Genomic DNA, 17,361 nt, shown 5'->3' with positions numbered 1-17,361 from the left:
TGAGCCGCTCATTCGCCTGAGCATGCTCAAGTGGATTCAAGGCTTAAGGATTTAGAAATCTCTAGGAAATAAATATAGCAAGTGGAGTAAATACAACGTAATATGTATACCTATATGCATAATCTCCTTTCCTTTTTTTAAATGTAGATGTTTATAAAAGACTAGCTTTCCGCCTGCGGCTTCGCCCGCGTTTTCAAAGAAAAACCCGCATAGTTCCCGTTCCCGTGGGATTTCCGAGATAAAACCTAGCCTATGTTACTCGTGGATAATGTAGCTTTCGAATGGTGAAAGAATTTTTAAAATCGGTCCAGTAGTTTATGAGCCTATTCATTACAATCAAACAAACAAACAAACAAACAAACAAAGTTTTCCTCTTTATAATATTAGTGTAGATTTATAAAAACATTGATTACATCGATATGAAATTTAGAAAAATATTAGAACATCTTCACTCGGATTGAGTGCAATCAAAATCAATACAGAACTTTTCTAGATTTTTGAGAATACACAAAGCAGTCTAACATTTGAATATATTCTTAAACCTGTTGTTTCAATCTCAGTTCGAATTGAAAAAATATTTTTGTATAGCAGACGAACTTGCGTCTTTGTGAACTCATCTGCCAACACATAATTGATACAATTTATTACCTAATATTAAATACCATTAATTTACTTATCTTAATATATATAAATCTCGTGTCACAATGTTTGTCCTCAATGGACTCCTAAACCACTTAACCGATTATAATAAAATTCGCACACCATGTGCAGTTCGATCCAACTTGAGAGATAGGATAGTTTAAACATGTAGGTACCACGGGCGAAGCCGGGGCGGACCACTAGTCATAAAATAAAATACTACCTTATGCAAATCGGAAGTAACCGACGCTCCCGTATCGCACTCGGGACACGCTTCCGGCGCTGGCGAGCTGCGAGATGACGTCACTTCCGCCATCGTGGATGCTGAAAGATTTTCAATTGTAGATAAATAACTTTGTCTATGGCTGTTTGTAGTAAATTCGTTCCCGCTTTGTCTAAAACATAATAAATTATATTCTTATATATAAAAATGAATCGCAAAATGTGTTGGTGGTAAGCGCATAACTCGAAAACGGCTGAACCGATTTCGATAATTCTTTTTTTATTATATTCCTTGAAGTACGAGGATGGTTCTTATGTAGAGAAAACGTAAATATTATGTACCACGAGCGAAGCCGGGGCGGACCGCTAGTCTTATATATAAAAATGAATCGCAAAATGTGTTGGTAAGCGCATAACTCGAGAACGGCTGAACCGATTTCGATAATTCTTTTTTTATTATATTCCTTGAAGTACGAGCATGGTTTTTATGTAGAGAAAACGTATATATGTACCACGGGCGAAGCCGGGGCGGACCGCTAGTTCATTTTAAAAATATAAATTATATTATTTTAATCAATATATATATCTCACTATGGAATAGATGGAAACTTAGGATGGAAAATATAAAATTTTATATCTAGAATAGAAAAAATTCGATCACGAGGCGGGACTTATGAACCCGCATCCTTTCACGCCAATCCGGGGCGAGATGTGAAAGATGAAATAGATGGAAAATATTTATATACATACATATTTGCATTATGAGATAATTCAGTTCTTAAATCAAACAAGACGAGTACCTATGTGTTGAAAATGTACATTTATAAAACGACTTTCGCATTGTAGCATATAAGTAAACCATACCGTAATGAAGCCACGGTCGAAATTACCTTAACTGCATAAAAAGCCACAATCCAAAGCTACAGTAGAACATAAGCACACAAATAAATCTTATCGTAATAATGCTAGTACATAAGTCAATCGTAGGTACACCATAAACACACGGTCAGTGCCCGTAAGTTGTATGTCAACTTGATCCGACATCTTTAATTGTTTATGTGATTACGTCATCGCTGTAATAGTCTCGTTAATTTATTGATTGATTGAGGCAGGTGTAGTTAATTCCGGACTGTTTTAGTGCGAATTTTTAAACTTGTATCAATAAAATCATGCTTTTTTTTCAAACTTAGGTAATCGTATATTCGATATGCTTACTCACTGCTAGTTTTTTTTGTAATCACCTACTTCCACAATCAAAATCTATCAATAAAATATGTAATATGAAAGCTTTCCGACCGCGGCTTCGCCCGTGTTTTCAAAGAAAAACCGTTCGCGTTCCTGTGGGATTTTCAAGATGAAACTCGGTTCAGCAGTTTTCGCGTGAAGGCGTAACAAACATACAAACTTTTGCATTTATAATATTAGTAGGTACGACATCTGTGCCATCATACCCCACTAGGCAATTGACTTAACCTTCTTTCTCGATCACGGTTAAAAGGGTATCGACCCTCAAAATGTCATGAATGAAATTCATACAAAAATGGACAAAACACGGCAGATGTAGCCACCCAGATGGCCGGAAGAGCGTGTTAGTATGCCTTAGGTATGCTATGGTTTTATTAACCTCGTGGGTTCAGTATAGGAACTCAAACTCAAACATTTATCTATACTTCGATACTAATATTATAAAGCTTAAGAGTTTGTTTGTTTGTTTGAACGCGCTAATCTCAGGAACTACTGGTCCGATTTGAAAAAATCTTTGCCCATATATCAAGGAAGGCTACAGGAAGAGGCTATATATTATATCATCACGCTTAGACCTACAGGTTCGGAGCCACGTAGATGAAAATGCGGCACGCACCTAGTTTATTCAATATGACTTCTTCTAGAAGCACTTTTGAATCGTCATAACCACATATTAACATATAATGTAATACTAAAGGTCATATGATAGTTTTGCCATTTACCACCGATTCAATAAATAGATAGATTCTAATAATAAAAACGTTTCAAAGAATTTATTTACTACGGAAGAAACTCTTTTCAAACACCTACAAATCAACCAAAAAGCCACATTCATATAGATCTACCTGTTTCACGTTCTACCCGCAGTATTTATAAAAAAATATACCCACGAATTCAAAGTAACACAATTGAAAACTATCAGATAATAAGTCAGCCATCTTTTGATATCTTTTGTGATATTGCAAAAAGTTCACATGGTACCCATTGTATATTTACTTACCTGCTCCTTACCATGTTAAGCAGTATTATTTCCAGTATGGAAAAAGGACAGCGCTATATAGTTCGTCTAGCGCCATCACTTTCCCACACTGGCAATAGTACTGCTTCGACATCATGGTACATGGTACATATATTCTGGTCTCTATTATCCGTTTAGAAAGTTGATGACGTAATACATTATATTAGGTTATGGAGTCAAGGTGATATTATAAAGAGCATCGATATTGGTTATCTGTAGTCTAAATACAATATTTTAATAGGCAAAGCAAGGTTGATTAACAATGCTTTCGTGGGAATGAAAATATAGATCTGTTTCTCTGATCTTAAAGAATTATTATAGACTGGGGTAGAAGCCTTTGAAAATAATGAAAAGATAAAAAAAATCGCAGTCGGATGAAACCCATTAAAAAAGGAGGGGAATATGATAAAAATGTAAGGAAAAATAAATTACGGTCAATCCGAGTTCGGGAAGCGGGAGGGGGGAGCTTTTAAGAGAAAAAGATGTTTTCTCTCGATTTCCGACAAAACTACAAGTCCTATAGAAAAAAGTTCAATGGCAAAGTTGTAGGTAATTAAAAGTTCTACAACTTTTGTATTCACAATTTTTTCACATAACCTAAAAATTTAGGTGAAAAATTCAAAAAACCAAGTTTTTGGTCTTTTATTTCTATCTACTTCAAAATTTATTTTTTTTCTACGAAATTTGGTGGAAACTTACATTATTATGTCCCAAATACACTGTAATTTATTTGATTGAAAATATTTATTTTTTCGCCTTATTTTGAATTAATACCAAAAAAACAACCTAATTTTCAATCGAAAAGTCACCCGTCAAAATATCAGCTTTTTTCAAAAACTTGGAGTGCCTTTTATTCATTGAAATCTCTACTTTCATATGGTGTAAAAAAAAATAAACACCACCATAGTAAATGTTCTCAGGAAATGCATACAAACAGTGTGATAATGAGCTTTTACTAAATCAGGCACACTTCTTGAACTCTATATCTTCTCTTGTATCGGCTTTTCGGTAATACTTCAAAAGAAAAATAATTATCTGTTCTAAGTTTAATATTTTACAGCATATTCAAAAGCAAAATGATGTCGATAAAAACATTTCAGGTAGTTCGAGAAGTGTGTCTGATTTAGTAAAAGCTAATTTTCAGACTGTTTGTATGCATTTCCTGAGAACATTTACTATGGTGGTGTTTATTTTTTTTACACCATATGAAAGTAGAGATTTCAATGAATAAAAGGCACCCCAAGTTTTTGAAAAAAGCTGATATTTTGACGGGTGACTTTTCGATTGAAAATTAGGTTGTTTTTTTGGTATTAATTCAAAATAAGGCGAAAAAATAAATATTTTCAATCAAATAAATTACAGTGTATTTGGGACATAATAATGTAAGTTTCCACCAAATTTCGTAGAAAAAAAATAAATTTTGAAGTAGATAGAAATAAAAGACCAAAAACTTGGTTTTTTGAATTTTTCACCTAAATTTTTAGGTTATGTGAAAAAATTGTGAATACAAAAGTTGTAGAACTTTTAATTACCTACAACTTTGCCATTGAACTTTTTTCTATAGGACTTGTAGTTTTGTCGGAAATCGAGAGAGACCATTTTTTTCTCTTAAAAGCTCTCCCCTCCCACTTCCCAAACTCGGATTGACCGTAATTTATTTTTCCTTACATTTTTATCATATTCCCCTCCTTTTCTAATGGGTTTCATCCGACTGCGATTTTTTTTTGTTTCAAAAATGATCTACTCTAGTCTATTATACCTACTACAATTATTATACTATTATAGTCCATTCGAATGTTGATATGAGTGGTTTCTTTTCAAAATATACTTGAAAAAAAGTGGCTTTATCTTGTTAGGCACAGAAGGCTGAAGGCAAAAGGTCAAGTAATGAATTGTTTCTGCATACCGAAAGTTCCAATTCGATCCTTCAGTTAAGAATACATCTACTATTGTATACATTTTTTATCATCGATTAAGGAATGTTAATTTGGTCTTAGCTTTATTTTAAAAACGAAAACACTTCTTATTATAGTAATTGAGAGGGGCCACTGAAAATCAGCGTTGCAACTATATTGCAACTTATGCTGAGTGGCTACCTGACTTGGCTCCACTTTTCGGCTTCATTTTATTTTATTTTACTCTTTAATTTATTATACTTGTATTGTTTTGTTTCATGTTGTGTTGTTTTAATTATAATTAAGTATTGTATTCTGTGTCAATTGTGTTTGTTATTATTGTGGAGTCAAATAAATGATCTTTCTTTCTTTCTTTCTAATTGCGTATGACCTTCCTATGTACACGACATTTCACATTTGACATCACTACATAGTATAAAACAAAGTCGCTTTCTCTGTCCCTATGTCCCTTTGTATGCTTAAATCTTTAAAACTACGCAACGGGTTGTGATGCGGTTTTTTTAATAGATAGAGTGATACAAGAGGAAGGTTTTAGTACCTATATATATGTAATTTATTAGGTTTTAGACAAAGCGGGCGAAGCCGCGGGCGGTAAGCTAGTAAACAATATTTGAATTTCAAATCTCAGGGGTGAGATAATTCCAACTACCTACATAAGTATTTTAGCAACCAACATGTTTAATTTCGAAAAAACACACAGCACTACGTCTAATAGGTACAGACTTAGGCCAAATCGTGACTTGAACTGTGACCTAACTAAATTACACAACGCTTGGCTTTCTAGAAATTGTACCTAGTCTTTTGTCCATCTAGACTTTTAATCGAGTTAACATAGTAAGGACTCAGTTATTTAATTTAAATTTAAAAATTGGACATTCTAAAATTCTAAAATATTTTGTACGTACTTTTCAACAAGGGAAAAAGTAAATTTAGTTCTTAATAAATAACAAAGTAAATAACCATAGAATAAACTCATCACAATTCTTAAAATCTACGTAAGTAAGAGTCAAGAAATGATAGAATAGAAGTTGAATTACCAAAGAAGACACAGTCCCCTGTCAGGATTTCTTGGAAAATCGTTAAATAACTCGAGAAATATATATAAATTCAGTAAAAGTTAATTTCCTCTCAAACAGAACACGATTTTTTTTGTAAAATATTACAAAAATTGCCAGGACAGCCTTTGCATGGGAGCCGTACGAGCTTACAGAGAAATGCCCTCGATTTACTTCATCATAGATAAACCTTAAAACCGAGCAAAACCGGGACGAAGTAACTGTCAATTATCACCATTATAGATATTAAAATAACGTGACTTCATTCACAGATACGTCCATTTTGTATAAATGGCGAATTTCAACAATAGTGATAATTTTCGTTACGTTCTCATGTCGGAGGTCAGAGAAAGTTAAAACTGAACCATTAATTTGAGCTTTCTTATTGTTTTAAACACGCCTATTATAATTACTAGCTGTACCGCGCGGTTTTACCCGCATTGCTCCGCTCTTATTGGTCTTAGCGTGATGATATATTATAGCCATCTTCGAAAAATGGACAGCGTGATGATATGTACATAATATATATTATGTACATATCTATAGCGTATATATACATATGTATTACAGTGAAATAATTTTTCAAATCGAACCCATGGTTCCTGAGATTAGCGCGTTCAGGCAAACAAACTAAATCAGTTTTATTATGACTACATGCAAATTGCAATGTTTATGTCTTGCTTTCTATTTAAATATCTATTATATGCTTAATATTATAAAATTGAAGAGTTTATTTGTTTGTTTGAACGAGCTAATCTCAGGAACTTCTAATCCGATTTGAGAACTTATTTCGGTGTTAGCTAGCCCATTTATCGAGGAAGGCTAGGCTACAATTTATATGTATATCATCACGATAAGACCAACAGGAGCGGAGCACTGCGGGTAAAACCGCGGGGCACAGCTAGTTATAAAAATAAAATACAATATGTAACGCTGTATTTTAAAGGTCATAGTAGTTAAATTAAATAGCTTTTGCAACAATATTTGCTTGTAATTCGTTATAGTAATCAATTTTTATTATTATTGAGAACATTCAAAGCAATCTCAAATTCGTTTTGTGTATTATTTATTTATTTTTTATATTTCTCTTTTCCAGTTATAAACCTAGTATTGCAAAATTACATTTCTGTATGTACCTGAAGTACTTCTGTATGTACAAGGATTTCGTTTTTACATAGTTACGGGCATAGGAAACAATTAAAAATTGCATCATATAAAACCAATGCCTTTTAAAATATGGAACGATTTTCAATTCGAAAATAAAAATTTAGTAATGTGATACCGATGCAGTGTTATCGATAAAATTTAAATTAAATAATACTCAATTTTTAAGTTGCAGGAAAAACAATATTTTATATTTAAATTAAGTACATTGTTTGTTCTGAGCTTATTCATTATTTCATTAGATTTAAAATGCGGTAGGTACCTACATGCCCTGTGTATAAGCGAACATTACTCACAATAGAATTTCGATAAATATAAATAAGATTTTGCTCCAATTCATATAGCTTTAGGTATCAATAATTATACATTCTTCATAGTACAACTTGTGTTCCAAAGAGTACGGTCAGTATGTAGATTGTCGGTACATACATACGTTTCACAATGCAGATCGTAGGTACATACATACATACATACGTTTCAAGTCTTTCTTAATTCACCATCCGCGTGGGATGCGACAGTTATGTTTTATGATTAGGAATTGTCTCGTGACGGTACAGAGTCAATTGGCAGAACTATGTCACATGGAGTTATGTTTTAAAGTTCATTTCAATGGATTGTAACGTATCACTAATAGAGCATGATCTATGAGTAAAATACTATTAAGATATAGGCATGATATTGTTTTTAAGAATTTCAATAAAATATATAATGTACTATTAGGATATTGGGTAAGTATCGTCCACAGACATGTACTTAATACATATATGTCTGTGGTATCGTCATTATATCTTTTTATGATGTTCATGAAAATAAGTCGACAGTTTTATTGTTAGTTCTAGCTGTATGTGCTTTAAAGAAATGAAAGTTTAATACAGAAGGTACTTCTTCATGAACGTTATTTCACGTCCCGCCGGGCTAGTTGTTCCATTTCATTGTATGATATGATACCACCTAGTTCCAATAATCCGATGACTATTACATTATTATTGATTAATATTACTTATGTTTATTCCGATAATTCTTCAATTCAATAGTTTAAAGTCCTCAATGCTAAGGACACAGAAGGTAAAAAATCAATCAGCAGATGTGAAATACATCTGTCCACAAGCGTTTATCGGAACAACAGAGACACGTTTGGTTTAATGGACCTCCAGCTTCAAACAAAACATATTTGACTTTTCAAATTAACTTTTCTATATATAGATATATATATACGTTATCCACACTACCTATATTTGGTATGTAGTTCTCTATCTTTGTGGATTATGACCTAAACCGTCATAGGAGGCCTATGGGATATAGGATAATAGGAGGCATATAGGAGGCCTAACTAAATAAGCTGCTCATTAATGAACAGTGTAACAAAAGACGATGCAGATGTTTTACAAGATATTTTCTCAGGGTACTCATATGTAAATCTATCCATGCTTATTCGGGTGAAAGTTATCGTCAAAATATCCCTGCATGCACCTTGCATGCGTAATTCGGTGAAGCGACATCTGGAGACGGCATGTCGTATAAGAAATTGGCCAAGTGCGAGTCGGATTCGTGTCTATAAGGATTCGTGTCTGTACAGCTAAGACCAATTACAAAAAAAATACCCATCCTGCTTATGACCGTGCCAACGGTTCTTGAGATACATCCTGGTGACACATGGACAGACAGATGGACATCGAAATCTCAGTAATAAGGTCCCGTTTTTACCCTCTGGTTACGGAACCCTAAAAATATGGTACATATATGATACATGGTGGCCGGGGTCAAAGGTCAATTCACTAATTCTCCATATTAAGGCCCTTCTCAAAGGATCCTTGTGCGAAAGTTCGTTAATTTCGGATAATGCCGAGCGTTGTTGATTTTTGATGGAGTCAAAATGGTAAAAAAAAGTCACTGTTTCTTTAATGTATTTTATTCAATCTGTACTGTTGTGTGTGTTCTTAAGTTTTTACATATAACTACTTAAAATAATAAATCACGTGTTTGTATTACTTGATTTGATTATTCAATCCATTTCTACCAAAATTTCTGTGTCTTAGGTGACTTTAAACAGTATTGCTGAGATTTACAAAATTATTGTTATTGTGTAGATATAAAAACTCCTCCATGGTGATGTGATAGAATGTATCGATAAATATAAGCAATTAATGTCATTGACCTTACAATTAGTTCCGCGCTAAGTAACACGCCTCGTTCTCATACTTATTAAGACTATATTAAGCTTTTAATTAATAAAAAGCTAGTTACTTTATGAACTACTTAATGCAAAATTATGTGAAAAATAATAAATATACGTTTAACCATTTCTACGTCCAGAAATCTTGACAAAATTGATCTCATTACCTATTACCTATGTATTATAAAATATGTGAATGTTGTTATATTTAAGTTCAATTTTAAAGCTTAAAAGCACTGGGTTGTTTTTATATATCTACTTATGGGCTTCTGCTGCATCTTTTGAGTGGCTCTAACAAATTTTTAGATTAAAATTTGATCCTCTTCCCAATCAGTTGTTTATTTATATACCTATAAACTACAATTTTTAATAATTATTTCTTCTTATTTTCGTTTGAAACAATATTATATAGCTTAAACTTGCGTTGATTGGTTTTCAATGCTGGTTTTCATCCAAGATTAAGAGCCACTTATTAACTTCAAATGGTAAAAATATAATACCTTTCGCATGAATATGGCTTTATTTACATACGATAACTGTGGGAGAAATTCCTGTTTAATCGAGCAGCTTTATATCAATCATTTTGCTCGGAACTTCTGACATGTGGCCTTTGTGGTCGAATTACGCGCTGTTATTCTATGTTAAAATACTTAGCGTGCATTACATTCTTTAATTGAAAAATGAAGAATATTCTTCTATGTAGAGTATCCAGTTTCTGTATCGACTATATCTAGGTTACGTATTAAAGTGAATAAATTTCATTCTAGCAATAAATGAATTCGTTTATAAATATTGGCCAATATGTTCCAAAACTCTTAAGAAATAGACTATTTGCTCATTTCTCACGCAGTATCAATTTCATTTAGAGATAAATACCTTTAGTATGTTTGTTATGTACTGTTGTGTATCAACAACTGGGAATTTTCAACACAATGGATCTAACTTACAATTTGTCAATTTTATTATTGAAACAAAAAAGTTCACAAGACGATGCCACGCAATCATCACGATAAGAGCTCATTACAAACTACTTAACTTCAAATTTATGGTCTGTTCGTCAAATTCATGTTCCAAGTTCCAACAATTATTTGTGAAACAATGTAGGTACATAACGACGGTTACGCAAGAATCGAGTGACAATGCTGAGTGCGTCCAATCAATCTACGACTGTTGATCACGACTAGGGAATTCCAGAAAAGAGGAATCACGTGCAACGCCAGATCTGTATCTAAAAGCATTCACTGTCACGCACTCCGCTCGTTATGGTTACTGTTTGACTCGGAATATAGAAGTTTCTTTTATTAACTGTTTACAGCGATGACGGGCATGGTATCACATTTCTTTGTTGATTCAAGTTAGCTTTGGTGAATGCTGAGGGTGAATGAAAACACTTGAGCTAGGAATTTTAAAATAACGATTTAGACTTTCGGTTATCTCAATGATGATTCTGACACTGCTACCTACCAATACTGTTTATGTTTATGATTATAATGCTTTGTTTAAATATACATCCCTACATACATAGATGCCTATATCCCAAAGACACATAAATGCCATGCCATTACAATTTACAATATCTCCTACAAATTACTTATAAAACATACCCAGAAAACCAATGATATTATATTCACTTTCAAATTATAAAACGATTTTAGTTTAGTTCAGTGTATTTTGTTGTGTTATAAAATGGAACTATCTACTTTAAATATTATTTATACCTGCTATTTGCCACTCCTAAAAAAAGGTTTGCGTCGTCACAAAAAAACTATAACGAGGAAAAAGGATCACTAATCCAGAGAACAAAACATTTTTATAGCCAATTTATACAATTCAAAGGAATATGCGCCTGCGATTCTTATTAACTAATACATTATTGCAGAAATTACACTGCAATAATAAGAAGATAATCCAAATACTTTTACCAATTCAATTAATAGAACTAAGGTCATATCGTGAAGAGAATTAGACCGACACCCAACGACGGAATGTTAATGGATCGAAACAAATGAACGCTTTTGTTCCTTGATACCAACGAGATTGTGAATCTTTATGGCTTCAATCTTACATCTTACCTCTACGGTACAGTTATAACAACTCAATATTTACATTTAAGCATGAAGTAAACGTAGTAATCACACTGCTAGTTTCGTTTTATGATTCGGTAGGTACAATGAAATAATAAATTTGGAAATGTATAGAAAACACTAACTAAACACTTGTAATTCCTTACTTAAAATTCAAATTGACTAACGTAAATTTGCATTCCACATTTAATTGCGTGAAATGTAAATCAATCATTTATCGATAAAACACCATACATCACTATTACTATACGACACCCACGCGAACTTATACCGCTACACAAAAATCATGAAGCTTAAAGTTTTAAAATCAAGGTATAAACGAAAAGAAAGTTTTAAAACTAATTTATTCATCAAATTAACAATAATAATTATAAAACAACAAATTATTTACCGTAAAACAACACAAATCCTGTTCACTCGAACATTTTGCAGTTTGCACATAAACTTTTTAAAACTTTAATCACAAACGATAGCTTACATCCATACAGCCACCATATTGTTGTAACGATAACTACTTTATTAACACTTTTATTCAACTTTATCTATTTAAAACAGTTTAAAACTAACGAAACTCACGGACGATACTAATACTGTAGCGCGTCGCATTTTGACTGAATAAGGAATCGAGATATTTTTACCTGACAGAAAAAAAAATGTGCACGAACATGATTGTCAATTTTGCCGCCAAATTTAGAACGTAACGTGTACACTGAAGGACCATTTTTCTTTGTAAGCTGTTATTGCATTTGTGTTGTCAAAGCTTACGGTGGAGTTATTAGAAAATGATCTTTATTGCTATGCTGATAGACTATAAAGTCACATGTTTGTGAATGAAGCTTTTACACGATTATGCGTTTGTATGTATGTAATGGGCAGTTGTTCGGAATCAAAGTTTTCCAAAGTTTTATGGTATTAACCATGGTATGTATTAACATTATTTTATATAGTAGACACGTTTATAAACAAGCAGATGAATGTTGATCTTTATTAATGGTTGGACTACAATTAAATAAAGTTAAATCTTTTGATTTAAATATTTACTAGTAAATAATTTAGCTATTTACATTTAAAATCGTAACTAATATTAGAAAATAATTAGAAATAATATTGGTGAGCTACTACAATGAATTTAGAATATTTAGGAACATAATTACAATTTCACACACAATAAGTACCTACCTACCTATGGTAAAATATCATTTTCTATTCAATTATTATAAAACATTAGATTCTATGAAATCTTATATTTTCAATGAATTTTAACAATATATTTTATCAAATCTTTTAGAGCTTAGACCATTATACACGAACTTAAAGTCGCGTAATGAATAATTTTTGACCCACAATAATTTAAGTTAACAATTTGAGAACCTCAGGCCAGGACCCGTAGAACGGAACTGGTTTTCTCAGAGAAATAATAAAATAAGGCCCCAATATGAATTAACTCATTTTAGCTTGTTATCTAGGCGTTTGCCGAAAACTTGCCTGTGTATTATCATATTATAATAGTTTTAAGAAGGTGAATCGTTTTTTATTGGATGATTAATTATATACCTACCTAATGATGCTTTAGTTTTTTGTCTTTGTCTACTAGCAAAATAATGATCTAAGCTTTCTGCCGAGAGCTTTGTTTGCAATGGGACGTTATCGTGTGATAGCCATTTCATGTACCGGTAAAACCTGCTAGCTTTGCCAACGGTTGCAGACTTTGCCATAGCCAACTTCTGAGGGAAAAAGTGTAGTCACATCTTAATATCAGTTTTTTGTCATGTATGCATGCCTTTATAGTAAAATTTATGAGTTAAATGGCAAAACCGAATGAGATGTGGCAGCCCAGCTTGTTTTTGAGATGTAATTTTCGGCGGTTACTTTTTTCGAATTTTGGCGGTATGAAACTTAGTGCTCCGGAACTTTTACAAAAACAAACGGGAAAAGCATTGCCTACGTAAGTATTGTTTTGATATTATGTTAACATAATGTTCTTTAGCTAAATAAAAGCTGATTTACTGTGCTACAAGCTACCTTTACTTCGCAATTGGTATTGGTAAATTCAACAACCCCAATCACAACGTCTGTGATGGTGACTTTGCCATGTTTTGTTGGAGGTTAGGGCTGCCACAAAATTTCTGATGAATATTTTATCAAGTTTAAAATAACAACAATTTTTATATTCAATCAAGATCATATAAATAAGAATTTGTCATTGTTTAAATCTTTTAGGAATGTCGTGTAATGTGTGATATTAAAAAAAAGTTAGTTAGTTTAATGAATACTATTTTTTTTTGTTTTATTATGTAAAACAATTCAAAGTTAAGAAACTAACTAGAAGTAATTGATTATGTTTTTTTTTACTTTTACTAAATTGTTCCTACTACGAAAACATTTTTATTTGACAACCCTAACCCTAACTTCTTCTTATATAGGAAATATTTTGGAAAGGTTGGTGAATTTGCCACCTTCTTAGAGAGTTAAATTACCAGTGCTAAATAATATAAAGTTGTTACTTTATTTTACGGGATATAGGATGAGTGCAAATATATTACTTTTTAACCTCATAAACTCCAAAAATTTCATTTTTTCTTTCATATGGCAAATTTACCAGAAGAGACAGCTAACTTTGCCATAATTGTTTTTATGCTTAAAATATTATAATTTACAAAAATGAAATAGATATTTAGTAATAATGTAAATTTTCATGAAATTTACTACGTCTAGGTGCAGGTTACTCATTACGTTTTCATACAATTATATTTTTTTAAAGCGAATCAAACTTTTTAACACATGAAAAAGTGGCAAAGTAAGCAGGTTTCACGGTACCTAATTAAATAATTATCAATCCCCTATTTTCACCGCCTTATTTTTATTCAATTACCTGCATTACTTATGAAAGTTTAGGCTAAATTACAACGCTTTGTCGAAAGAAAAGAAATGAGGAACACTTTGAATTACAATTATTTGGTACTTTTAATTGAGAATATTAGTAAGGAATTAAGGATAGGTTTTTTATTTGTTCGATATTTATTAATTTTTAATGAATATAATATAGGTCTGGCTGCTTAAGTAATAAGTAAGTAAGGTAATAAGTATGTATCCTGACTGAACATTTGTTTTAAAATCAACCAATTGCAAATTCACAAAAATCATATCAACTTATACCAAATCAAATAAAACACAAACACCAATAAAATGATAACAGTTTATTTCATTTTCTACTTAATCTATACACAATGACAGATAATCAAGCCATTTTTTGTCTGTGGTTTATTTTTTTAAACACTCGTTTTAGGCTTTGGCTCCCAGGCTTCAACCTTAGCTCTGGTTGTGCTGTATGGAGTGTATTGACCAGTGGTACCAGATAAATTTTCGTTCCAGTCTTCCATCCATTTGTATTTGGGGCGGTTTGGGTCCTGAAAAACAATATTTTTTTAAGTTCAAGAGGTGGTACAAATAATACATTTCTAATTGTAACGCAGGCAAGGTTAAAGTATGCATTCAAATTCAAGTTGCTCTATTTGCAGAATGTAGAATTACAAAGATGTTAGGTAGGTACAGATAATATAGATCCATAAACATTCTGCTCATAGTTGAGTGTGCAAATACATTATTAAGGATAACTAAAAAACTTTGTCATATCACTATCATATACAATGGGTTATGGGACTGCAATAAGAATTTAGGTAAAACTGTACATTATAGGGGGTGGAGTTGTGAGTCGTAAATTTTTTTGTCGTTAGTTATTCTCCTATGGAACCTAAATCTGAAATTTCACACTCAGGAAACTTTTAGTTTTTGAGTAACGAATTTTTGAAAATCGGAAAATTACTATAGAAAGTTAGAAAGTAGAAACCAACAGAAGCGGAGCAATGTGGGTAAAACTGCAGGGCACAGCTAGAAAGTAATATTCCTTATCCTTCATATACTTACCAAATGTGGGGGCAGATCAGTTTTGTAATGGAGCCAGCCAAACCATTCAGCGGGCACCTGGAATTCAACAATATTTTAATATTATTTAAACTTTTTTAAAGTGAAACTTTTATTACATCGTCTCAAACTTTTTGGTCTGTGTAGCGCATGTCGCGTGACGGTCGGCTGCCGAGTAGGCATAAAGCAGTGTTCGGAGTCATTATCGTACAAATACGATAATTTTGTGCCTAAGTTTCACTTTTACCGTGGTTTCATAAAACCACACATTTTTTCTTTCTTTCTCTCTTTAAATTACCAACCAAGTATATCAATTGATACAGAATACAAGATTTAAGACAACCAGGAACCTAGATTATTTATTTATTTAGATTATAAAAATTAGTTATTAATTTTATAAAAATTTAATTTAATTTTAGATAACTTATAAGCAGGGATATATTCATAATGGTATGAGGTAAACCTTATCATAACGTAACTATGCTAATATTATAAAGCTGGAGAGTATGTTCGTTCGCTAGAACGCACAGAACTCAGGACATATGGGTCCAATTAGAAAAAAAAATTTAACTGTTTGATAGTCCATTTATCGAGTAACAGGAATGGAGTTGAAAACTGAGGGGCACAACTAGTAAATTATAATTTTGATCATGTCATAAAGGAAGGAGATTTAAATGTAATTTGTTTTTTTTTTTACTTTGCTCGCGGAAAGCTTGTAAAAATATTTTTACCTACTTATGATTAAGAAACATCATGGCTAGTTAGATAATCTTCATACATAACAAGAATATTACGAACCTGACTACCGTCATAGTTCATATGGAACTTCTCTGAATATTCCACCCATCGATTTCTGCCGAAAAAGTATCTTGGGTTCTCAAAGTATTTGTTACCGAACCTGTCTTCGCCGACGAGTGTACCATCTTTTAATTCATCTTGTCTGAAATAAAAAATAATAATTTGGTATCTAGACATCTGTTAAATATGTTGTGTGGTATTGTGCTACTAACGTCTTATAATTCGATAGAGCCGCCTGCACGCACGAAAAAACATGACTCATGCGGCGTTACCTCGCTCTGAGGCGTTCCATGTAAGGCTTGAAGTGCGAGCGAGAACGCGGAACGAACGACAAAGAAGCACAATCGGACGTTGTCTCGTTCAACTATCGTCAGTAAACCGACTTTACAGACAACCAATTTTTTTTTTATTAATTACTGATAAGCATTAAGGCGACCTGGGAGTCTTTTTTAGCTTTATTTCTATAGTGAAATGATGGATATTTTACAGCTATGTGATAACTCATAGAAATGAAAACATTAGCCTGACACTTGAACATCAACAAGAAACACGACTGCAAAATATTATATTCTGTAACTTTCTGCATGGATGCATTCACTAATTACTTTTCTATTAATAATTATATTATGATGAAGCTATAAATAATGCTATCATAAATGAGCAGAAATCTAACATAGGTTACCTGATAAATTACATAATAACAAAAGCAAAACATCACCTGTATAACTTGAACAAGGAGCTCCGGATGCCCCCGTTTTGTTTTATAGTATTAAAAAGTGTGGATATTTTATCTAACGCCAAGTATTTGGCGATCGACATTTTTACAGTGTATGAAAAATATCAGCTGAATTTCGTATTTTTCCCCTTTGACTTTGACGTAAAAGTGTATCTGATGTTTGCTGTCATTTTTTTGACGATCTTAAAATATTGCCAGAATAAATATTATTTAGTAGTAAAAAATAAAGTATAATGTAGTCTCGGTCTTATTCAAAGTTACAACTGCAGTGTGCTTAAAACATATTTTTAAAAGGCTCGCAATTCGCATATAGCTTGCTACATTAGCTAGCTAAATGTATGGCTAAATGAGGCTAAATGTATACTCCAAGATTAAAGCATTTTAAAACAA

The 17,361-nt window shown here is 32.3% G+C and overlaps 2 protein-coding genes across 6 annotated transcripts in view; both read right to left on the bottom strand.

Moving 5' to 3' along the window:
- The window catches only part of LOC149476289 (uncharacterized), a 31,253-nt gene extending 19,143 nt beyond the window's left edge, over positions 1-12,110 (bottom strand). For all 5 annotated transcript variants that reach the window (XR_016317863.1, XM_089712137.1, XM_089712141.1 and 2 more), the window contains exons 1-2: positions 11,908-12,110; positions 863-963 (exon numbers count right to left, since the gene is read on the bottom strand). Coding sequence is in view for 4 of the 5 variants with exons in the window: in XM_089712137.1 (XP_089568263.1) it covers positions 863-955 (93 nt within the window). In the remaining variant the exon portion in view is untranslated. The remainder of the gene's footprint in view (positions 1-862; positions 964-11,907) is intronic.
- Positions 12,111-14,698: 2,588 nt separating this feature from the next.
- Positions 14,699-17,130, bottom strand: LOC149476288 (putative NADH dehydrogenase [ubiquinone] 1 alpha subcomplex subunit 12). Its single transcript, XM_089712377.1, has 4 exons — positions 16,954-17,130; positions 16,236-16,377; positions 15,441-15,497; positions 14,699-14,923 (listed from the first exon to the last, which is right to left on the bottom strand). The coding sequence occupies exons 1-4, from the start codon at positions 17,052-17,054 to the stop codon at positions 14,786-14,788; spliced, it is 438 nt and encodes a 145-aa protein (XP_089568503.1). The 5' UTR covers positions 17,055-17,130; the 3' UTR covers positions 14,699-14,785.
- Between the last annotated feature and the right edge of the window lie 231 nt (positions 17,131-17,361).

Source organism: Colias philodice, chromosome 28 (genome assembly GCF_061535455.1).
Source record: "Colias philodice isolate Cphi_HAF_F1 chromosome 28, ilColPhil1 Martin Lab GWU primary, whole genome shotgun sequence".
NCBI lineage: Eukaryota > Metazoa > Arthropoda > Insecta > Lepidoptera > Pieridae > Colias > Colias philodice.
Note: the sequence above shows the minus strand (reverse complement) of the source record. Positions and strands in the feature narration are given on the sequence as shown.